The sequence below is a fragment of the Mya arenaria genome, chromosome 11, assembly GCF_026914265.1.
Source record: "Mya arenaria isolate MELC-2E11 chromosome 11, ASM2691426v1".
Taxonomy (NCBI): domain Eukaryota; kingdom Metazoa; phylum Mollusca; class Bivalvia; order Myida; family Myidae; genus Mya; species Mya arenaria.
The window spans coordinates 42,831,794-42,857,007 of NC_069132.1; the positions used below are offsets into that span (position 1 = coordinate 42,831,794).

At 37.2% G+C, this 25,214-nt stretch overlaps 2 protein-coding genes across 2 annotated transcripts; both read left to right on the plus strand.

Annotated features, from left to right (window-relative positions):
- Positions 1–2,387: 2,387 nt before the first annotated feature.
- LOC128208556 (uncharacterized) lies at positions 2,388–4,413 on the plus strand. The gene is made up of 4 exons (XM_052912113.1): positions 2,388–2,521; positions 2,963–3,493; positions 3,680–4,025; positions 4,264–4,413. Exons 1-4 carry the CDS (start codon positions 2,388–2,390, stop codon positions 4,411–4,413), a joined length of 1,161 nt encoding a protein of 386 aa, XP_052768073.1.
- Positions 4,414–13,365: 8,952 nt separating this feature from the next.
- Positions 13,366–20,880, plus strand: LOC128207487 (uncharacterized). The gene is made up of 6 exons (XM_052910436.1): positions 13,366–13,449; positions 16,169–16,219; positions 16,509–16,811; positions 18,195–18,512; positions 19,867–19,962; positions 20,589–20,880. The coding sequence occupies exons 2-6, from the start codon at positions 16,169–16,171 to the stop codon at positions 20,685–20,687; spliced, it is 867 nt and encodes a 288-aa protein (XP_052766396.1). The 5' UTR covers positions 13,366–13,449; the 3' UTR covers positions 20,688–20,880.
- The last annotated feature ends 4,334 nt before the right edge of the window (positions 20,881–25,214 follow it).

Below are 25,214 nucleotides of genomic sequence, written 5' to 3' on the forward strand. Positions count from 1 at the left end.
TGAAATATTAGATACCTATTTTTTAGCTTTATAATAAATGGTTAAGTTAATCCTCTTTATGTGGCAAAAAGGCACAGTTGCGCCCCATATAAGCAATTTCTGCTTTATGCGTTGAGCGTCGCCGTATAAACGTGGTTGCTCTGTTTAAGCGTTGAAAATCACCGCATAAAAGAAAAGAAAAAACACGTTTATGCGGCGATGCTGTTATGCGGCGTTACAGGGCAGCTTAATGAGCCCCGCATTCGTTTAATTACCGAAGTTTGATAAGGTGATTAGTTTCCCCAAACACCTAGACAAACCTGTTTCCAAAATAATGTTTTGACAGTGATCTGTCAGACGGCCGTATTGAGAAAAGGTTTGTTGAAGTGTTTTAAGAAACTCAACTCTCAATCAACCTCTGGTAAAAGACCAAAGGCGGGGCTCCGTTTTATTTAAAAGGGTGAAAAAAGTATTAAAGTTATCTTGGTTTAAAGTCTTCATTCAAAGCAAAATATTGCCTTCCGACGTAGCATTTATGACGCAATTTATCACGTTGTATACACACACTGGATATGAATACTTCAAATTTAAGCACACTAGCTCAAAGGTTTATACTTGCATGCGGTTTAAAATCGTATAACACTATGCAAAATAACCTAAACCAATGAAGGAACACAGTGTTTATATTGTCTACATGTCCAGTTGTCGAATTTAACAGTTGTAAGTAATTTGTTGTTTTATGTTTAACGTATGTGCGTATATACACTGATTTGATATTGTTTACATTTCCTCACAATAAATCATCATCATCATCATCATCATCGTCTTCACTCACACCACCACCACCACCACCACCACCATTAAGCCCATCACAACCACCACCACCATCACCCTCATTATCAAGGTTCATCAAAGTATCATCATCATCATCATCATCATCATCATCATCATCATCATCATCACTCATCCATCATCATCGTTCATCATCATCGTCATCTTCACCATCATCATCATCTCTTCATCAGCTTCAGCAGCAGCAGCATCATGATCATCATCATCATCGTCGTCGTCGTCATCATCATCATCAGCAGCAGCACCACCAGCACCAGCAGCAGCACCAGAACCATCATCATCATCATCATCATCATCATCACACCATACATTGTTTTCGTCAACAAAGGGTTCATATTATGTAATAGTTACCGCTCGCATTGTCTCAGTAAACCTCGTGTCCACAAAGCAACCTTCGCTTAGGCTGTGATTACCTTTACACGAGCGGCCAAGGAAGATACCTATAATCTTAAAACATATATCGATAATATTATATTATGATCATGAAGTCGTGATGACAAATTGTCCTTAAAATGTCGGCTTATTTGCTTATTAACCACGGGCGGCCCAGGATTCGACATAAGAGGGAGCGTAATTAAAGGGCGTAACCTTGTTACTTGCGCCCCTCCCTCAGAATTTATGGGAGATGATAAGTCAGATCTCCATGAGCAATGCAATCAAAACGCACTGGTTAGTACTGAACAAAATTAAAATGTTTAACATATTTTAAAATCTGAAAGGAAAGTTCAAAAGTGGAATACATAATTTTTTGAAATAGAATGGCCTCAAAACACAGGATATCATTCAAAAATTCAGTGTTAATGCCTCTGACGAGATACCAGTAACTATAGATGCGTATATTGTATCAACCGTGTATATTCGATATACGCTTCCATACCCAATCAATGTATTAAACTGATATGAGCTTTACTTATATTTTATACATTTTCGACATTTGATATACAGTCATAACTCGCTATGTCGAAGCCATTGGGACCTTGGAAAATTCTTTGAAATGAATTCGATCAATTTTATCATAGAACCATTTAATCATATAACCAGAACATCGAGATAACAGAGTTCGACATAACGAGTTTCGACTGTACTTTAGTATGACTTATATATTGTTGTCATCATTACAGTAAAACAGTGAAAACTGTCACGTAACACTGATAACAATTTATTGGCTATCACTAATATCGTAAGATAGTATACCTTCTAGTAGCAAAGGTTACACGGGATATAAATTAGTCTGTTTTCAATGGACAAAGCGACCATTACACACTGTTTAATTTTGAACAAAATTCGAAATATTTATAATTTTTAACTTTTGAAAGGAAAGTTCATTCAATGGAATGATTATTGAAAAACAATGGCTTCGAAACAAAGTAAATCATTCAAAGACTCCGTGTTACATGCCTCTGATGAGATACATGACTTTTCCTGCTCTGTGTGTAAGGATGACAATCTCAACACCGAGGCCAAGTATTTCTGTGGGAAGTGCTCAAAATATTTCTGCGACAAGTGTCTGATATTTCATGCAAAACTCCACAAAAAAACACATTGTTTTGGGCCGTATGGATGTGGACAAGTGGGTGGGACAGGGAGACGCCCTGCTAAACTGTGACCATCACCCATCAAAGATATTGGAGCTGCTTTGTGAAGACCACGCTGAGATGTGTTGTAATCTCTGCGTATCACTAAACCACAGGTGATTATTGTTTTCCTATGTATAAGTATTTAATACGTCTTAAAAAAAATATGATAATGTAGCTATAAAGATCACCAGTTTTATTTTGGTATCAATTTCTTTTTTCTTTCAAAGGAAACTCAAATATAATTACGATAAACCATGTTTTGGCTTTATGATAAAATCAGGTTTAAGGAAGCCATTTGCCGAAATCAGATATGATACTGTTACACTTAAGATATTTAGAGTACATATGTAAATGTGTTGATTTTCTGTTAATATATTTAACATGGAATTCAAAACATGAACCAAAACACATGATAAGCCTGATATTTTACAGATTGTACATTTAATCTGAGCATAGAGGCCGTGTATTCTAATCATTTTGTAAGTCTAACTATCAAAGATTTTAACTGTATTTCAATTTCATACAGTAATCATCATTCTCTTCATTTGGAACAGGATGTGCCGAAGCATCAGCATGATATCAGACCTAGCCAGGGACATACACAAGATGACCGACTTCAAGCAGCTCCCTGCCAAAGTAGCCAAGGTATTGGCAAGCCTTAATCAAGTGGGTGAGGCCAGAAAGAAGAACCAGAGCTCGCTGAAGGCTTCAGGGAAGTCCATCCTAACAAAGATCAAGAACCTGAGGAAAACACTAAACAAGCTATTAGATGAGATAGAGAAGAAGACAGTGGAAGCGATGGACAGTGTCCTGGTTGATCTGGATGGGTCAATACAGAAGGATATTGACCAGAGTGTCCACTTACATGATCAACTAGAGGCCTTAATGGACACAATCCAAACCCGGGGTGATGACAGCGAGTCCAGTTCCTACATTGGCTACAGAAGATGCCAGGACAAGATTGCAGAGGTCAACAGCCTGCTTAAGCAGATGTCGACCAGACCAGAGGCGACTATCACATTCCAGCCTGACACACAATCTGAACAACTACTGTCTGAACTGAAGACACTGGGATACATCGAGGGGTATCCTGACACACAGTTTCAAAATAATCCCGTTGGCGTGCCATCACCTGGAGGGATCATAACGTTTTCTAATATATTTCATATATATATTGATTTTCTTAAAACACTTCGACAAACCTAAGTTTTCGAAGTAAAAGAAAAAAAATCATTCAGTACAAAATTAATCACAGATAAAAATCCCTGTAGCATAACTGGTATTACAGAACTTCCAGGAGGAGAGATTGTTCTTGTAGACAATAGAAATTGTAAAGCAAAGGTGCTAAACAGCATGTACAAGGTCACAACCCTCTGTGATCTCCCAGAGTTTCCATGGGACATCTGCCACATCTCAAATTCTACAGTTGCTGTAACTGTTTCCTGTGCTAAACCTGTCAGATGTGAAATCCACTTTCTCACGGTGTCCACTGACACAATCAAGATGACCAGTAAGTTCTCAGTTGACCATCCCTGTCGCTCCATCAGGCACCACCAGGGTCAGCTGTATGTAGGCTCCAGCAATGTCCTGTATCTCTACACCACAGCTGGCAGGCTGGTTAACAAGATACATAATACAATACACAGTGTTTAGCTTTGCATTGAGCACAGATGGAAGTAAGATCTACATAACTGATGTTATGTTCGGCCGCAATACAATTGTCACTATTGACAACACGGGCAATATTCTGGCCACACTCCAAGACCATATCATTGGCCAGCCCTGTTATGCACACGTTAGTGAGTGTGGACATGTGTTTGTGGTGTGCTCATATGGCTCAGACACTATGTTGCAGATTGATAAAGAAGGAAAAAAGAAGCTGACCACACTGTTCAGGAAGAATGATAGCATGAACCAGCCACGCGCAGCCTGGTACAGCACCCGCACTGGCAGGCTTATCATTGCTGGAAACCAGGATGACATTCTGGTGGCAGAACTCAAGTAGTGAGACAAAGGCGTATGTAGAACAATAACTTTAAACATGAATGTGTGGTGAAATGAAAACCTTCACAAACTCTATCAATACAACACAATTACAAACGTATCACTATTCAATATGTTTCTATTTTACCGCTCTGTAAATATTGCATCATTTACCTGATTTATCATGGAATATTTTAATTTACATGTAAATAAACGCTCAGAAAAACGTACACTCGTTACTTATACTTTGTAAAATATTTGGGAAATATAAAGTTAAACCATTTATCTTACAACATAGTTTATTTATTATCCAACATTTTTTTTCATAATATACCCAGACAAATACCAACAAATTCTAATAATATACCTTTTACATTTAATATGGGTATCTAAATGAAACATTCCGCAGAAGTCAATATCTCGTGTGGACACCCCTTGTGTTAATCGCAGCTACACATCGACGTCTCATGCTGTTCTTATAACGTGAAGTGGTGCTATCGCTTATTCTTTGTGCAAAGCCCGTTCAAGGCCCACCACGTTGGTGACGTCATGTCCGCTACGCTACAAAACGAATCCTGCCATCTGCCTCTTGTATATAAAACTTCGATCTATATGTGAAGAGTAACTGAATACATTTGTCGACATATGACCGACGTTGTTTTTGATAAAAATGGCCGATGAGTTCCGAATGCATGTCGATATAACTTTGGCAACAGGTCGTGTTCAACGTGTCAAGTCAACATAAAACAAGTCAATCAAATTTCATGATGTAAATACCAATAGAATTATAGTCTAATTTACTATATACCAGTCCATAGAGATAAAAATATACTGATGTCTTGTTGATTCGACTTATCAAGTAATAAAATGACATTGTGTCGATTTGTTGTCGACTTGTTAAAAATGAAGATGGGAATGCCGACATATGTCACAACGATGACTCCAACAACACCAACAACAACGAAACCAAGGCTATAGCAATACATGTAAAGGAAATATATAATCACACCAGCGTACAATTAAAATGTCTCTGTTAAATGTACATGTTTCATGTGTATATTATGGAAGCGTATATCGTACGTATCGTATGACAGGATTAATCAATGGATGAGTGATCAAGTGGATATATTTTGACAACATGTGATGTTTAAAACTCGACAAAAAGACATGAAACATAAGATAAGAAATCAATATATAATTTGTGATAGGTATATACGACATACGCTTCCATAGTTTCGACTTATGTGTTGTATCGGTAATTGTTTTACAGTGGGACACGTTTTTGACCGGAGTTTTAATGAAGAGTTTATGTGAACGGAACAGCTCCCTGTGGGTTAAATTGAACCGTTTAGGCTATTTAATACTAGCTAGTACAACTATATAATGCACCAGTCAATTGTAACCACGCCCCCCCACCCCCCAGGTCCGGGGGTATACCGGGGATAGCCAGGGAAAAGGGCCGTGTTTTTACTTTCCAGGTGGCCCCGCAGGGCCGGGTGACCGCGGTGGTTTTGTCATAGCGTCAAATTTAGCGGAAATTGGGCCTTATATATAGTCTCTGGGGTACAGGGGCATTTGGCCGGGATTTAATCATCAGTTCGTCCCCGATTTTACCCGGGGTTGGCTGGACCGAAAGACAAAGTCCCGGCTAATCCCTGGACCTGGGGGGGGGGGGGCGTGGTTACAATTGACTGGTGCATAAGGTGAGGATAAAAGCCAGATTTCCAGATTAAGGATGTTTGGTGACCCATGTTAAATTGGTTTTATTTCCCACGCGTATAGAAAAAATAAGTAGAAAATCTGGTCAAAAGATAATGGCCACGGACACATGTTTGTCACCTTCCGGCAGAGCTCTGGACGCATTCTGAGAGTTTAAACTGCACTCTTAGAGATTGAATGTTTTGGCAACTTTTTTTATGATTTGTCTTGGAACGATCCTATTCTTGCGAAAATCCATGGAAACCAGTTATTTAAGACTGCTGACAAAAAATTAGAACGCAGATTTCTATATTTAAGTTAAAAATATGATGTTTTGTGCATTTTTCTTAAACCGCTAATAACGGTTTAAGCCATAAAACATTAATTTTCAAGTTGAAATATGAAAATCTTCGATCTGATCTTTTGTCACCAATCTTTTATCATTGGTCTGCAGAAATTTAAGCAAATATTTGCTCTTTCCAAGACTAAAAAAAGTAAAAAAAAGTTGATAATATGGTACATCTGGGAGAGTGCAGCTTTAAGGGGTCCTCTTTCACAATAATTTTGGCAAAACTGTTGTCCGGTATGCGCAGTGGCTGGCACACTCCCTTCTAGTTTCCCGGCCTGTGCGCAAGTAATTTTGTCTATTGGCCACCATGCCGGACAAATGGGTTTTCTGCGGGCAATTTGCACCCCCCACACACACAAACCCCACCCCCACACACAACACAATACCATACTCTCGCGTAATATCGTTCCAACGAGAGTGGAATCGATTTTACACTAAACTAAATTTGCCATTGCCATTCTTAAATCGAGCTTAAAAATAGTTTTGCTTTTCGTCGTGTATTATTTGAATCAGAATGGTCATGTAACAATAATTGGTTAACGTACAAATTCGAAAAAAAGTCGACTGAAACGGAATTCAAAAAGATGGAACAAAAAATTAAGAAATCGGTTCTATACATCAAGTTCGAGCCAACGCGGATTTCGAGCCAAGCGAGATCGAGCAAACGGGATTCAATTATAGTCGAAGCAGGAGTCGAATGTATTGACTATCAATGTGTTTATACCACGTGGTAAATTGCAGCATAAATGCTACGTCGGAAGGCAACATTTTGTTTCAAATGACGACTTAAAACAAAGATAACTTCACTATTTCGTCACCATTTTGAATGAAACATAGCGCAGTCTACGCCGCTTACGGAGCACCGCCTTTGGTATTTTACCAGAGTTTGATTGAGAGTGTACTTTCTTAAAACACTTCGACAAAACTTTTCACAATACGGCCGTCTGACGGAGAACTGTCAAAACATTATTTTGGAAACAGGTTTGTCGAAGTGTTTGATTGCGATTTTACATTGAAACAAACAAGTTTTGATTGACCGGTTAGCGCAGTGGTAAGCACACTCGCTTCTCACCTAGGCGACCCGGGTTCGATTCCCGGCTTGGGCAAATGTGAGTTTGGTTGTGCTCACTAAGCCGGACAAGTGGGTTTCCTCCGGGTACTGCGTTTTCACCATCGCAATATCGTACTATCGCGTTTTCACCATCGTACTATCGAGTTTCGCGGTTCAGATCAACATCAAGCGATGTCCCAAACGGCATTCCGTATGTTGTCGCTAGATTTTATTTTTAACGTTTTTTATTTATTTATTTATTTCCTCCAATTATGAAGAGCAAAACGTATTTACAATTGATAAACATATACAGTGATATCACATAATATATATGTAAAGTACATGTTTCATCTGTTCACATTTACAAAATGTGGTTGATAATCAAGCAATTCATAACAATAAATAATACAAAATACAGTAATGCATAATTAATATCGGATATAGTACATCACATACTAGTTTACATGTACACGAGCAGTACATTCAGATAAGGTGCTATAGTTTAAGCATAACACCTAACACATGCAACCATTACATCATAATTAGTTAAGCAATCGTTACTACTTGCCGAAGCAACACTTAACAAATACTGGCACTGATCAGCATAGGGCATTGACATAAACAAGCTAAACTTGCGAATACCATACGCTTTAATGATAGAGTTCCATACTACGTTCTGCCATTTGTCTCTTATATGACAAAAACCAAGAACATGTTTAGTCATGTTTTCAGTCAATAAACTGCACAAGTTACATCGCTGTGGATATGGGCGTGAAACAACGTTTCCGATAGCATTTAGAATTTTTACACATAGTGGACGATCTTTTGGACTGTTTCTGGCGATTCTCCAAAAAGGGGAGCATTTATTTTCTTGCACAACATTTTCAAGTGCTAGGTCACCCCCTACGCTCGTTATATCCACAAACAATTTATGTTTTACCGGTCGAGTTACGTTAATGTCAAGTAGCTTCTTCCATGCAAACTTCGATGGAAATATGGCATCATGTACATATGTATTTAAATAGTACAACAGGTTATATTTTGTTAATAGTCTGTAAACGTCGGGTATAAATCCAAACTGTTTATCTAATTTCAGAAATCGCACAAGCCTATTCACAAATAACTCCTTGGCTTAAAACTTGCATGGGAGCCGACATAACTGGCCAAATAGTTGAAGTTTCCGATAGTCTATCATTGCTTCGATATCTGTCATATTCAATGTGCACAGTGAAAAGTTTGATGACATACTTTTGCGGAAGCCTTGCATGTGCTTAATACAATGACGATGGGCAACTTCTAACTTTCTCATGTCATTTGCCGAGTACTGATTCCACATTTCACATCCATATAATGCCTTTGGAAGGATTTCACACTGCTAAATTGTCCTCAATGTTATAGCACTGATCTTTTCAGGACATATGCCACTACTACAAATGCTAAAGTAAGCCCCTCTTAGTTTAATACACGCTTCGCGCATTGATTCTGTGGCAGATAGATGTTCATCACATACAACACCCAGGTGCATGTATTTACCAACGGTGCCAACTAAATTCTGACCAAGAGAAAATGTTTGCTGTGGTTTGGTAATGCTACTTGAGAAATTACACACAACGACTGAGCATTTACCTGGGTTGTAAAAATACCGCCACCGTCTAGAATAATCCCAACAGATGTCTAGCATGTTATCTAGTCCCGTTTTAGAAAAAGACACCAATACCATGTCGTCCGCCACTGTCGGGGAGCACATCCTCAGGTCATGGATACAAAGACCATTGCCACTATTTTCCAGTTCTTTGATTAATCCGTCTATGAAAAGGAGGTACATTAACGGTGAACTTTTCCCGCCCTGTCTGGTGCCTTGTAAAACTGGAAATTCCTTCGAGTGGAGTCCTTGATGTCTTACACGGCTAGTCACATTTAAATACATATTTTGAAACGCAACCAACTGAAGGTATTACTGTCAATAACTGTGGATGAGGTATCTTTGTCACGCTCCTTGTTTAGCTGAATAAGCTTGAATAAAAGACCGTCGGTCCAGACACGGTCAAAGGCCTGTCTACTGTCCAAAAAACAAAGGTACACTGTTGACATGTTTTCTTTAGCAAAGTGCAGACATTCCCGGAGTGAAAATGACGTCATGATACAACCAAGATGATCCTGAAATCCACCTTGCTGTCTGTTCAGCTTATGAGTAATAGAGTCCTTACATCGACTTAGCAGTACTAATTCGTAAAGTTTGAGCAGTGTAGAAGACAACGTGATAGCGCTAAAGTTATTGGGGTCGTCTTTTGACTTTTTCCCGCCCTTATGGAGTGTAATTATTTCACCACGCTTCATCAAATCAGGAATATATCCTAGACGCAACATACTAGTGTACAAGTTTGCAAGAGTATTGGACACAACGTTTCGCCCATAAATCAAATGTTCATGCCTAACACTATCTGGCCCACACGCCTTTCCCTTTGGTAATGTCTTTATCGCGTTTTTCACAACTTCAGGTGACACGACAACTTTTGGATCAAGGGTAATTTCCGCAAATGACTGCTCCACCGCCTCTGTTATATGTTCTCTCCAATTCTCGTCGAACTCGGGTGATTCTGATGGGGAATAAAGTGACTGAAAATACAAGCCCCACTGCTCTGTAATTTTCTCCCGGCCTCTGCACATCTCCCCGTTAAACTTAATTCCATCACCAATCTTATTCACAGAGCTATTCTTTCGCGCTTTCACTGATTTCCAGAAATAATCGGAATCTGTTTCAGCCGCCCTTTCAATCGTATGGTCCAGATTTTGCAGAAATTCTTCAACTGTTCTTCTGTGTTTACGTCTAAATGCACACTTCGCTTTTTTGTACTCAACATATTCAGAATAATTTTCGCCTCTTGGCCTACCAGCCCGGCACCAGCTATCACGTAGCACTTTCATATTTTTCTGTAGAATAGAGAGCTCTTCCGACCAATATGGTTTAAGGTGTCTCTTGAAGATCCGTTCTGAAAATGATTTACTCGAACATTCTAACAGTTTATCACATACACTTTCATACAGTTTGTCAATGCCCCTTTCGTCACATGGGTCTATAGTAAACTGGTTAAACTCATAATGCAATAAAGATTCATAGCAATGAATGTGATTTACCTTGACTTTTTTCCAGTTAGTACAATTAGTCATATTATTGGCATTATATTCATTTTCAATACAGTCAACAATTTTAAGCGCTAAGCAACAAATAATAGGTCTATGTCGAGAAACGTTTAAACAACAGTCATCCGCAACTTCACAATGTGTCACAAAGTCAATATTCTCCTGTGGTATACATATATAGTCTATAAGTGACGTATAACAACCGTCATATGATATGTAAGTATTGTCAGAACGTACAAACGATGACAATGTATTTATAGGACACATGTTACAATCATTTAAAAATTCTATCAAACACTTATCTCGGCTGTTTAACGACGGCGCACGCACCTTGGCGTTAAAGTCACCCATGAAAATCGTTAGACCCATTTCACTATAGGTATGATGTAAATCATACAATATGGAAATATAATCATAATATATCTCAAGAGAGTGGTTTACACAAGGCAGGTATACTTGAAAAATGTACATATATTGTCCAGGTACAATTTGGAATTGAATACCTACAATACGAACGGACTAAAATGTTAAAAATCTCTATAATCTAACTGTATGTCTTTGTCATACTTTGTCATGTTTTCACAACAATTAACTGATGGACTTACATACCCCATCATGCCTAAAAATATGTCAACATACGCAGCGTGGTCTATACTCTACAATTGAAAAACAACCCGTCTTCAAGCAACAGACCACAGGCGGCAGTTGCGTTGACATGACCCACTCGTTTGTTTAATTTGACCAACGAACACAGTTTTATTGAACACACAGATTCCGATGACGATAAGGAAATGTCTACCTAGTATTTTTTCGGAGTTTGGGTCTTAAAATATCCATTTTGTTGATGGAAATGTGTTGAAGTTGTACATTTCTTGAAACTTTATTATATTCTTAGAAGAATGTAAGTTATTTGGAGACGATTGTTTAAATAATAAGTTAGTTACGAGCTTTACGAAAACGCCATCGTCCGTACGAGGGTCTTAACATGTCTACCATTAATTAGAATATAAGTATTTTGGGGGGGAAATCTTTGGATTTTTGGTTGATATTTAGGGTTTTGTGATAGATGATCATGTTTCAAATAATTTTGGTCATGAAGAAAATGGGACTAATTTTTTCAAGGAGGGGGTGTGGCCATAGGGTGGGTCATGTCAACGACACTGCCGCCTGTGAACCAGATTGGTATTTGACAGTGACGGGTTGTTGATTACCCACGTATCACGAACCAAACTAAAAATAAATAAAAACTTCATCCAACTGTCGACTTGCACCGTACTTTTGTCCTGTATTCATGCCCTGTTAAAATGAAAATAAAAAATACAATGAATGAAACATGACTTAAAAATAAACTTTAAAAAATAATATTTGAGAACTATTTCTCCGTAAGCCAGTGCATGAACGATTGATTGTCTACGCCATCGGCAATCCAACCTGAACACGATGGTAGCTGGGTCGCATTTTTTCAAAGAGGGAAAGATCGTATATTATTTTACTCGTGGTCATACTAAAATCAAAAACGATTTTATACTGAAATTAACAAAAACCGTCTTTATGTTCAAACTATAATATACATGTATTTATAATATTTGCTAAAACTTACATGCAGGCAATGCTTAACTAAATCAAGACAAAAATTCACTTGGGGTGGATGGCGTAGGTTTTTTTTAATAAGGTAGGCGGAATAATATTACATGCTGTTTTCTTGCTGAAAACAATAGTTCACCATCGCAATTAGACTTTTTCAGCTGTATACTTATTTGTAACTGTCAGCATACAACTACAGTCGAACTCGGTTGGCTCGAACTACAGGGACATGCGAAACTACCTCGAGCATCATGAATTTCGAGCCAAGCGAGTATGGTAACATTCAATAGAATAAAAATCAGTCCTTTACATCCAGTTCGAGCCAATGAGAAAATCGAGCCAAGCGAGCTCGAGCCATCGGGGTTCTACTTACAACATGCATAATTTATATTTTTTGTTCGATGGGATTTAGCCGAACCATATTGAATCCGTGAGCTAAAAAGAAAGAAAAACAAATTCAAGTGTGTCAGCTATTTTTACAAAAGTAGTGGGCGACTTAAAGCTTCACTCTTACAGATTGATTGTTTTGAAAAAAATATATATATTTTATCTTGGAATGAGGATTTTTTTTCATAAATATCTTGAAGTCTGCGATATAAGACTGCTGACAAAAGAGCAGATCCCACTTATCATATTCACGTATGAAATTTGATGTTCTATGGCTAAAAGCGTTACTAACGCTTTAAGAAAAAATGAAATTTTCGGCAGTTTACCAAACAATTGAGATTTGTTCTATTGTGAGATATCTTATATGACTTAATTGAAGGCACTGATGCCAAAATGAGCTGATTCTGAGACAGACAAATAAAAAAAATGTCAATTTGTGAGAGTTCAGCTTTAATGTTCAATGTTCTGTTTTGGTAAAGGCGAAAATATATATACATGTATTTGCAGTAGGATCAGTATTTGGTTCACTGCCGATTTAAATTATTGTTCAAAATTCACGATTTCAAGTGCAAATATTTGACAATATTGAAAGAGTTAAACATTTTAAGTGAATCGTGACATGTTAACTGAACGTTACCCAATACTAAGATCTATACAATTTAAATTTAAAATCACGATTCGTTTGTGATCAGCTCACGAAAAACGATGTATTTTTTTTCAGTAATTACAATTATAAGACACTCGAAAATGAAATTAATGACTACAAAGCCGCCCCCGCGATCCGCCAAAGAGGGTATAAAAGTGCCGAATTCCATCGGTAAGCCATCAAGTCTTCAGCAGAGCTCAAGGTATGTGTTTTGCGAATTATTTTCAACTTTAAAAAAAGAGATTTCGGAAAAAATAATGATTTCTTTCAGGATTTTATAGACAACTTTTAAGAAATTGTGAGCTGCAAGTTTACTTGACTAAGATTTGCTTAACAATGTCGAATTTTCTTTTAATCATTTCGAAATCGAAAATGAACTTTTTTTAAGAAATCTTGGATATATTTGTTGGTTGGTGGCTGTTTGCGTTTTTCTTCACTCACACCTAGATTTTAATCTTAATAATTTCGATAAAAAAATATGCTGTTTTATGTTCATTTTTTTTATTTTATTGAACTAATGCATCGTTGTCGACTCGGCTAGTGGTTTTTGGTTGTCCGGTTAGCGCGCAGTGGTTATAGCACTCGCTTCTCACCAAGGCGACCCGGGTTCGATTCCCGGCCTGGGCGCATGTGAGTTTGGTTAGTGGTCACCAAGCCGGACAAGTGGGTTTCCTCCGGGTACTCCGGTTTCCCCACATCACAGGACCACACTCTCGCGCAACATCGTGCCAACGAGAGTGATAAATATAATAAATATAATGTTGTAATAACTTGTTTCACAATAGTTGTAAAAAAAAAATAGTTTAAACTAAACAAACTGTTTTTTTTCTCAACAAAGCTCAGCTTAATGGTTTAAAAACAAACGGTCAATATTAAAATGTAATTTTTAAAACACTGGATTTGCATATTTGTCGGCGCTGCAAGTGGATAATCGACAGTCCTTTATGGTAATCGTCGCATACAATGCAATGTTCAATACATATGACCTTGAAAATATTGTTATAATTGAATAACAGTAATTATATCAGGTGCTGTTTGAAAATGCATTTCAAATACACAAAAATAGAACATGACAATTACTAACGTACAGTCGAACCTCGTTGGCTCGAACTCGCTTGGCTCGATTTCCTCGTTGGCTCGAACTGGATCAAAAGGACCGATTTCATTATACTGAATGTAATCATTCCCGCTTGGCTCGAACTCCCCGAGGCTCGAGATATTTTTGGCGGTCCCTTGGGGTTCGACCCAACGGGGTTCGACTGTAATTACAAAGACAAGAGTTAATACAGATTGAAGTTCCCTTTAATTGTTTTTTTTTCTTCAACATTTATGATCTCTTTTCGCTGAGGAGTTATTCGTTATGCTGCGTTAGCATTCTCTGAATACATTTTAAACTTTTTATTGTGTATACGTAAACTAATAATAAATCATGTTTACTCTGGTAATACATTTTTTTAAATGTATATGTTTTTGACAGCCCAGACCAGAACAGAACAAAACAGAATGTTAATTTAACTTATGCATATAATATATTGTAGCTTATCGTTATAAAGTATAAACACAAATATAAATAGTGCATGCATGAAAAAACAAAATGAATAATTTTGCAATTATATTATTTACAAACAAGTTTCACAATATCGTAAAAAACTAAAGCTTATTTAACAATACCGTATGTGACAATGTCTTTATGAGCGATTTTATATATTCAAGACTCTTATTACCAAATACAGAAGAAATTGATCTTATTAACAGAGCTCTATTTTCAGAAATAAGCAATAATATAAACTTTGTCATGCTCTGAATTCTGACATAATATCATGTTTATGGCAGTATAAAATACGTATACCATACAAATCCATGTCTTTGTCCACAAATTTAGACGCAATTATAAAATGATACAAAAGGTGTTATTGACACTGTCCTTGCGCATAGGTCTATTTTTGGAGTTTAATCGTTCAAGTCTAGCGCTAGGTAATTCGATGTCATTGAAAATGAACTATTTAATTGACTCATTTTTTTTTTATCTTGATTCAGTTTTTCGGTAACCCTATCCAGTTCAAGGGTTATAATACAATAAATTCTATGAATGAGATTGAAATTGGATAAGAATCATACTATATGCACCTTACAGCTTTTAATGTATATGTTCATCCTTATTCTGCAGCGAAGATTACGTCGTGTATAAATAGAACTTTTCCGTAAAACGTTAAAGCTGCACTCTCACAGATATACCATTTTTACACTTTTATTTATTTATTGTCTTCGAAAGAGCAAGTTTTTGCATTAATATCTGCAAACCAATGATAAAGGATTGCTGACAAAAGATCAGAGCGCAGATGTTCATATTTCCGTTCGAAAATTAATGTTTTATGGCTTAAACCGTTACGGTTTAAGAAATATGCATAAAACATCAACTTTTTAACTTAAACATAAAAATCTGCGATCTAATTATTTGTCAGCAATTTTATATAACTGGTTTCCAAGGATTTTTTTTCAAAAATTAGCTCGTTTCAAGACAAAAAAAAAGTTGTCAAAATGTTCAATCTGTAAGGGAGCAGCTTTAAATATATATGCTCATCCATTTTCTACAGCGAAGATACGTATAAATAGAAGGTTTCCGTTAAACGTTAAATTTGCACTCTCACAGATTGATCGTTTTGGCATTTTTAAAACAAATAAATTTTGTCTTGGAATGAGTCAATGTTGGTGGAAATGTCTGGCAAACAGTGCTAGATTAAAGTCTGCTGACAAATAGATCATATCGCCATTAATTTGACTGAATTGAAGGCATTGATGGTCAAATTAGCCGATTCTGAGACAACTGTTTTAAAACGTGTCAAAACTGACAATCCTTGAGAGTGCAGCTTTTAAATGTATGTACATTTCTACATGTTTATCATAACTATTCATTTTTCCAGATGAAGTTCCTAATTCTCGCCTTCGTAATGTTTGGTCTGGCCCTCGCGAGGGTAAGTCTCAATAAAATAGAACAATAACACCAGGTGATCATAATTCATTTTAGTGGTTATCATTTTATTTTGTCCAAAGAAAAGGCAGTTTTCATGTTTTCCAATACATTTATTTCAGTAAATTAGCAGTCAGCCATAAATGATTAAAATCTGATGAAGCTGGCCTATTTTTAAATGTAACTGTTTGCAATTTTCTGGGCACTCTTGTACATTGTAGTTCACGTATCTGTATAAATATATTATTATGTTTGTAAATTTAAATTATTGACCAACTCTACTTTCGGTGCAGCCCAGTGGTAATGGTGGTGATCAGAAAGGTGGCGACCAACCAGAAGGCGATGGTAAGGAGGGGATGGACAAAGACCTAATAAAGGTAGTGGTAAAGTTCTGCGGGGATGTGCTCAAGGACGAGGGAGAAAAGCGTGATTTCGCCGCCGACAAGGCGAAGTTACAGAAGGTGTGTTTCGAGCTGCTCGAGAAAATCCTAGAGATCAAGGACAACGAGATGGGTCTTGACATACCAGAGGGTGACGCGCCGGAGGATGACCAGCCGGAGGTTGCAGAGCCAGCACTGAGGATGTTGGGAAAAGGGGTATGTTATGATTACCTTTTTAAGGCACAACAGTTCATTATAAAAAATAATTTAAAAAGATACTTATGCTACAGGAAATGTATGAAGTATAAAAAAACTACATTTAAAAATCGGAAGTCGATCGAATTCCACCAATACTTACAGTACTCTGCGTTACAGGGTTAAGCATAGTGCTTTTGTCCTCACGGTTTGTACGGCATACGGAGCTCCTCGGCCATTTTTATTGAAAACAACCTCGGATGTATTTGGACGGTTGACATACTCAATAAGCGGTACGTTTAAGTCCGCTGGAAGTAGATCGCGTTGTAATTTTATTCAGCAGTTAAACATTATGACTCTAATCTTGGGAATCTTAATAATGTTTGCAATAATACATTTCACTGGCAATCAATTTAAACTTAAATAAATAAATACAACTCTAAAACACTACATTTAATGAATGATATAATTAAAAAATTTACGAACTACTTCAACTGATGTACCGGCATACATCCGAATTCCGAGTTCCGAATGGTTTGTTCGGTTGAATAAATTTGGAATATCTTTGAATTGTGGTCAGTTTGAAATCAGTTGTTGTTTTATTTTACGAGGTCTATAGAAACATATGAGCTTCAGTCCCTTTAATCAACTTAAATAATTCACCAAAATATTCAGTTGATTTTGAGACATCTTTAATTGTACTTCAGAGCTCTCCAAATGATTCGGAGACATTCTTAATTCAATTGATGCTATCCTCAATGCGATTGGAGCTTTCTAATATTCAAATAAACAAGTCAATATTTTTTTAAAGAGCACTGCATTTCAGCTCTTTTTATTTGAAATGAACAGGTCAATATTTATTTGAAGAGCACTGCATTTCAGCTCTCTTTTATAATTTGAATTGAACAGGCCAATATTTATTTGAAGAGTCCTCGATTTGAGCTCTCTTTAATTGAATTGAATTGGTCAATATTTATTTGAAGAACACTCGATTGGAGCTCACTTGAATTGAATTTTATACCTAGTCCCTGACATGATTGTGCCTAAAATAAGTTCTGTTCACATTAAAACCTGGCGCGTGCCCCACCCCCCCCCCTCAAATTCTAAAATGATCCAAGTAAACTTATTATGTGTCAATATAGGAGCTAAATTGTTTAAATACGCTGTAAATGCACCATTCCGGACCAGTTCTTGTTTAAGGATGATTAAAAATTATTTAATTTACATATTAACTCGAAAAACGTCCACGTCCTCTTTAATAACGAAATATGTATGAAAGAATACGAGTATGTATTAATTTTGTTTCCAAAAGATTGAAGCCTTTAAAAACAGATTATCACATTTTCCATTTTCCCGTTTGCCCGCAATATATATTTCAATAAGCCCCCTCTACTTCCGGTGCAGCCCGATGGTGATGGCGGCAACCGGGCGAAAGGAGACCGTCCAGAAGGGGAGAAGATTGGCAACGAGCTAGTGGAGGGGGTGGCCAAGTTGTGCGCCCAGATGTTTGTTAAGGAGGAAGGCAAGCGTGACTTCGCGGCCGCTAAGGAGGAGCTCGGGAAAGTGTGTCTCATGCTTTTCGAGCAGCTTGAGGAGAATAAGGAGAAGTTGGACGGCAGTTTGGATGGTGACAAGTCGGAGAGTGACAAGCCGGAGGGTGACGGTCCTAATGATGATGTAACAGAGGATGTCGCGCCAACGCTGAGGAGGTTGGGTAAAGGGGTATGTTTTTAATACATTTAAAGGCACGCTCCGACCCGAGGGCACGTGCGTAAGCCAGTTACGAGGCTTGCCGAGTTACCGGCCACGCAGCGTGCCCAAGGGGCGGATTTTTCGATCCGGACCGGAAAAACATGATTGATATTTTTTCTTGCATATCTAAATTTATCAATTTGTGGAAAAATGACGTTGAAAACGAACTTTTGTACTATTACACCAAAAAGCGCGTGCGACGTTGTTTACCGACGTCATAGAGCGCAGTAATTTTGAATAACTAAAAATAGCATTTTTAACGATGATTTATGTTCAATTTTAATTAAAAGTCTTGCAAACATATGTATTTGATTGCGCTTTATAAAAATGTAAACCATACAATAAATGAAATAAGAAGTGGCTCGTTGTTGCGCGTGACTCAACTTACATGGGGTATGTAAGATGGTTTTTTCCAGCACTGGTCACATGACCGGAATTAATAATATCTGTCATGTGTTCCCGTTCCGGATAGAAAAATCCGACCCGAGGGTACCTGCGTTGCCTGGTAACGAGGCTTGCCGATTTACCGGCTACGCAGCGTGCCCGAGAGTCGGATTTTTCTATCCGGAACGGATACACATGATAGATATTTTTTCTAGCATACCTTAATGATTTTTTTTGGTGAAGAAACTGCATGAAAAAGCTCATTTTTGTACATTTCACCAAAAAGTGCGTGCGATAATGTTTACTGACGTCATGACGCTCAGTAATTTTTAGTCACTGTCAACGTCAATAAGTTCCTTCGATATCAAGTCTTTGAAGGGTATTTCGTTTTGTTGTGAAGATATATTTTTGCAAAATTAATGTTTATGAAACTCATCTATTGAAATCTCATAATTATGGTTACTAAAGTATATAATAAAAGAAATAAAAAGTATTACGTCACAGCGCGTGACTCATCTGGCATGGGGGGATGCCAGATGGGATTTTCCAGCACGTCTGACGTCACCGGAAATGCCTATCCGTTGTGCTAGAAACACACGTCCGGTATGGAAGAATTGGTGTTCCACATTAACATCTAAAGTTATTCATCGAAATTACACTATATGATAAAAAGAAATGTTTTTTGTCGGTACCAGTTAAAGGTATACGTAATCCTTTACATGTTGGTGCCTAAAGTTGGATATGTTCTCTTAACACTTCTGCGTTCAATTGAGCTACCCTTAACAAATTATTTCGTGAAATGTCAACAGCGTTTTCAAAAATCATAACCATGAATGACAGAATATGTATCACGTGGTTAAATTATGTTTCCCAAAGATTGAAATTTATAACAAAAACAATACAGCTTCTCACATGTTTTCCCTTTCCCGCTCGCCCACAGGGGAATAAGCCCGAGGTTCAGGGAGAGTTCGACCCCGAGGGCGCCCTCAGGGGGATATGCATGAAGATGATCGAGCTGGCCGAGCAGGAGGTAGAGGTATGTGATGTCATTTCCGGTCTTCTTCATTTTCGATACATAGGGAATCCCGTGTGGCGATGAAAACGACGATGACGACTGATTGATAATTTGAACGATTGATGATGATGATGATGATGATGATGATGATGATGATGATGATGATGATGATGATGATGATGATGATGATGATGATGATGATGATAACGGTGTTGTTGTTGATAAGGATGATGATGATGATGATGATGATGATGATGATGATGATGATGATGATGATGATGATGATGATGATGATGATGATGATGATGATAATGATGATGTGATGATGTGATGACGATGATGATGATGATGTTGCTCATGATGATGATGATGATGATGATGATGTTGTTGTTGTTGATAATGATGATGATGGTGATGTTGTTCTTGTTGATAATGATGATGATGATGATGATGATGATGATGATGATGATGATGATGATGATGATGGTGATGATGATGATGATGATGATGATGATGATGATGGTGATGATGATGATGATGATGATGATGATGATGATGTATCTATATCTATAGAATAACAGATGTTTATACATACGTAATATACTTGTCTAAGTATGCCTAAGATTTTTCTATTATCATATTCACAGAATGATGATGCCAGACGCCAGTTTGACTCCGTCGCCCTGTTTGAGGCGATGGCCGACGTATGCAAGTTGCTCCATTCCGTGGAGGCCCCTGCGGAATAATTATCTTCCACATTGCGGACCCCCTACGGCGACAACCAGAACGACCGATCAACCGACTGATAACCGATAGTTTAAAATTTTAATTGTGATTAATATAAACCTGTAACTGTAACGTGATGATTGTGATTTTCAAAGCATAGTATGTTATATGGTGAAATTGAAATGATCTAGCAATAAAAACAACAGCATTGTTTTATGTTTTGAATTTCATGATAGGAATGTTAGCGAAACGGTTTGCTGAACTTTCATGTAGGAATCCAAATATTTGGACTTGGCAGGACTTGGCAGGTTATAAAACAGGCCTAAAATTATACATTGGAACACAGTTTAAAGAAAAATGGACACAACTGGGTCGTCTAAGGAATATAAGGCTTATTTGGTCAAATTTAGAAAATACCAAGGCTTTTAACGCTAGTGCATTAGTCTATTGTAACCATGGCCCCCAGGTGCGGGGAATAGCGGGGACTTTGACTTTCGGTCCAGTCAAGCCCGGGTATAATCCCCGACCTGTCGAGACGAACTTCTGGTAAAATCCCCGCCAAATGCCACCGCATCCCAGGGACGCTAGGTAAGGCCCATTCCCCGCTATGTTTGGTGCGAAGACAAAACAACCGCATTCACCCTACACTGCGGGGCCACCTGTAAGGTAAAACACGGCCCATTTCCCCGGCTATCCCCGGACCTTTGTGGGGGGGGGGGGTGCTTGGTTACAATTGTGTGATGCATGGTGGTTTAAGGGGGTGCGCGTCCATGGAACTCCTTTTAAATGGTCATCACATTGTAATTCCCTCCTTTGTTGAAGACTGTCGTATGTAGCATCATAGAAACATTGTCTTGCACATTAATTATTTCTCGCTCCAAATGCCACCAAAAAAATGTTTTCACGCACCTTTCTAGAAATAATGCTTCACTCTTCTCAGAACTATTTAAAGACCGATTTGACCATTACCATAATCTGAATCACTGCGCGCAAACCTGCTCGGTAAACCTCGTTTGCGCAAAACACCCTAGGCTCGGGTCGGGATGAACATATCTTACACTCTCGGCCATGAAAGATACTTATGATCTTGATTATCATAAACATTTCTTAATTTTAAAGTTAAAAAATCTTCAAACTGAGAATAATACACAAGTTATACCAAAACGAAATTAGTAGTTTGATCCTGTAGTCAGGGTTTGAAATTGCTCGAAACATTGTGGTCCAGTTTTCAAACATTACCGAGATTATGGCCCATAAACAAATTACCTAATTTGTAAAGTTCGATAAGAAATGGTCAAGTCATAGAGTGAACTAGTAAGTGTAATATGGCGCAGACGACAACGGAACATGGCATCCGATGAACATTCATGCATATCGGTGAAAGAGTGAAAAATATTGGTGAATGATAACTAGAACATTTCACTCTGGCTCCATTGGGGAAAAAAACATTTGATTATACTCTGCGGACAACTTGGAAATTTATTTTTCCATTTTTGGTAAGATTTGCTTCCCTTGACTTGGAAACAGTAAATGTCTGTATTACAGTAATGGAGACAATGGCTGAAACGCCGTTTGGTGGGGAATTTGACGACTTTTTTATGCAGAACGCTGAATTTGAATGAATGATTATGCAAATGGTGAAAATAATGATGAAAACAACATCACTGAAACCGCAAAAGAAAAACAACAAACTAAAAATAAACATCATAAACAGAAAGAAAATGAGGAAGAGCAAGTAAGGTTCAAAAATGTTTCTAATGAAGGTATTTCTACCTATTCAAAGTGTATATTGTCCGGCGCCCTGTGGAATCTCTGGACCCGGACAGCCCATTTCCTCTGAGTATTTGTACAGGCCAGCAGAAAGGATGATTAAAAAGTATGTCATGATATACAGCATAATATTTACACCTCAACTTCCATTCCTTAAAAGAACGTCATTTCGACAATTGCGTTCATCAATCGATGAACGCAACATCTTCGGATATGTTCGGATCGCAATTCATTGCATAACAATACACATGAAAAATACTTATCTTATTATTGTTTGTATTGTGTCAGAAGGTCCCATAAAATATAAATCAACATTTTAGAAAGTGTTTGTTTTTTAAATTTTAAATGTATAGTTGTTTGAATTGAAAGCATAACTGTTTGAATTTTACGTTTAAAAGTGATTTCAAGTGGTTGATCTTTTCCCGCGATATTGTGACGTCATTAAAATGCTTCCGGGTCGTTCTATTTACAGAATGGGTAGGAATGGGTTACTGAAAGTGTTTTTTTTTAAATGAAATTAAGGTTTTTTTTAACAATTCTTGAATGAAATAATAAACTATTGGTGTAAATATAAGTAATGAATTGCGGGCTTGATGTCATTATCGGGGATATGAACGCAATTGGGCTGGTCAAAGTACTCGTGGAGTCGGACTCCACACACTTTGACCAGCCTAATTGCGTTCATACCCCGATAATGACATCAAGCCCTCAATTCATTCCTTAAATAAACACCATGAAGGCTGATGATGCTGGCATAGAAAACATAAGCATCACGCGGTACAGGGATTTATTGTCATTATTAAATAAATTGAAATTATGCATTAATTTTAATAAATTATTTACAGCCATTATTAGAAATGCTTTTAACTATTAAAGAAATAATCTACTTACCATTTCACGTATACACAAGCATTTTGAATTTGAATAATTCCCTTAAACGGTTTACCTTCACGTATTCAGTTGTGTGTTTTTTAATCTTGACAATTTAGTGCTCGGAAAAGGCTTGTCCAAAAGCTGAACCCGAATATTTTTTCTTCGCCCAGTTTATTCCATATCTGGTCAACTACTAACTCATTCGTGTATATATCACGTCGACAACCTGTTTACATGGATCAAAACGCCAACAAATGTTTCAATAACTAATACGAATCGAAAAATAATAATTCCATTTTGGTACGATAAAAAGATTAGTGACCCAATATGAAAAAAATGAGGTCACCGCGTGAACAGTTCTGGACCAATGGCGTGGCGCAATTCATGTTGGATGCGTGTAATAATAATATTCTAGAAGCTGAATAACTACGACACAAATGCACTCGCACTGCATAAACTACTTGGAAAACCACAAATGTTGATTCAAGTGGCACTCATATTTAAAATCAATACATACACATGTCTAACAATTATAAATTATGAGTTATAAACCTTTAACTACTTACTAAATAATGCATTAATGGAAAATATTAGTTACTGATCACAATATTGTAACCGTGTATTTAATAGCTGAAAATGCACAAATATTAAATGACGGGTGAGTGCTAAAAGATTTACAGTGATCGACTTTCCTCTCATAAGGTAGAAATTTTGTCTTTTATGCGCCTTTCTTTGAAATTAAACTCAGTATCCTTCATAAGAACCACTGTATTCGATATTTATTTTTATTTTTTGGTAAATTGAAACAATTGAATTCATTGTGGTACATCTTATTCGGGAGTAAGAGTGCATCTTTAAATGTGTGTATCAATGGAGAAACCCAAGTGGTTCGTCTTTGAATCAATATATGGCTAAAACCTTTGACCTTGACTCGGAGCGCCTAGGATCTTGGTTAAATTTAAGGCTACTGGGCTTGTTTTTGTTGTTGTTTTAATTCCATTGATTTCCAAGTTTGGGGCGAGTTCAAATTGTATCTTTATCGGCTAAACGAAAAATCTGAACTGAAGCATAAGGCCAAACTAAATTTAAAAACATGCTTGTCGTTCAATTACCCGTATCGCAATACCGCATGGAAAGCAAATACAAAACCCAGCGGCTTAAAGCTGCACTCTCACAAATTTAACGTTTTGACAACTTTTTTTTTAATTTATTTTTTTTGTCGTGGAACGACCAAATTTGTTCGAAAATGCATGTAAATCAGTCATTTAAGACTGCTGACAAAAAAATAGATCGCAGATTTTATATTGGAGTTCAAATGAAATATGTTTTATGCATTTTTCTTTAAGGTTACACACCACCATTGTTATACCCTATATAATTCAATGTAAAATTATAATTTTCAGACAACAATTAAAGGCATTTCGAGCGAATGCAGGCTATGATAACCACATATATTCTTAAAGTACAAGCTTTAAATTACCTTTTAAGCCAATAAAAAAGGGGGGTCAAGTTATTCCTAAGAAAAATCACTCCACTTGAAAAACAAACTCTAAAAATTGCACTGTCCGCCATGACAGATCTTCCAAAATGACCTTTCAACTATAGGGCAGCGGTTTATGCTTTAATCTCTACTCTAAATGATAAATCAAGCAAGAATAGATACTTAAGGTATAAAAGTTTCAGGAATAATGACAGTTTTGATTTACAGTGTATTGAGCATGTGAAAACATGTCTATCAATCATAAGAACATAAATTTATTGAGAATTTTCCACCCAACGGAAGTGCATATGACGTAATGGTGACGTCATTCCTTAACCGCAGTCTTTAATCACTGGTTTGCAGATAGTTATAGCCTTTTGTTACAGTTCTTTGATGTGAGGGAATAAACAAGACAGAACAAGTG

Excerpts from the sequence above, each read along its gene's own strand:
- LOC128207487 (XM_052910436.1), top strand. The coding sequence starts at position 16,169 with ATGAAGTTCCTAATTCTCGCCTTCGTAATGTTTGGTCTGGCCCTCGCG. Across the intron at positions 16,220-16,508 it reads TTGGTCTGGCCCTCGCGAGG|CCCAGTGGTAATGGTGGTGA; the intron begins GTAAGTCTCAAT and ends CTTTCGGTGCAG. Across the intron at positions 16,812-18,194 it reads TGAGGATGTTGGGAAAAGGG|CCCGATGGTGATGGCGGCAA; the intron begins GTATGTTATGAT and ends CTTCCGGTGCAG.
- LOC128208556 (XM_052912113.1), top strand. The coding sequence starts at position 2,388 with ATGGATGTGGACAAGTGGGTGGGACAGGGAGACGCCCTGCTAAACTGT. Across the intron at positions 2,522-2,962 it reads TGCGTATCACTAAACCACAG|GATGTGCCGAAGCATCAGCA; the intron begins GTGATTATTGTT and ends CATTTGGAACAG. Across the intron at positions 3,494-3,679 it reads ACACTGGGATACATCGAGGG|CATAACTGGTATTACAGAAC; the intron begins GTATCCTGACAC and ends AAATCCCTGTAG.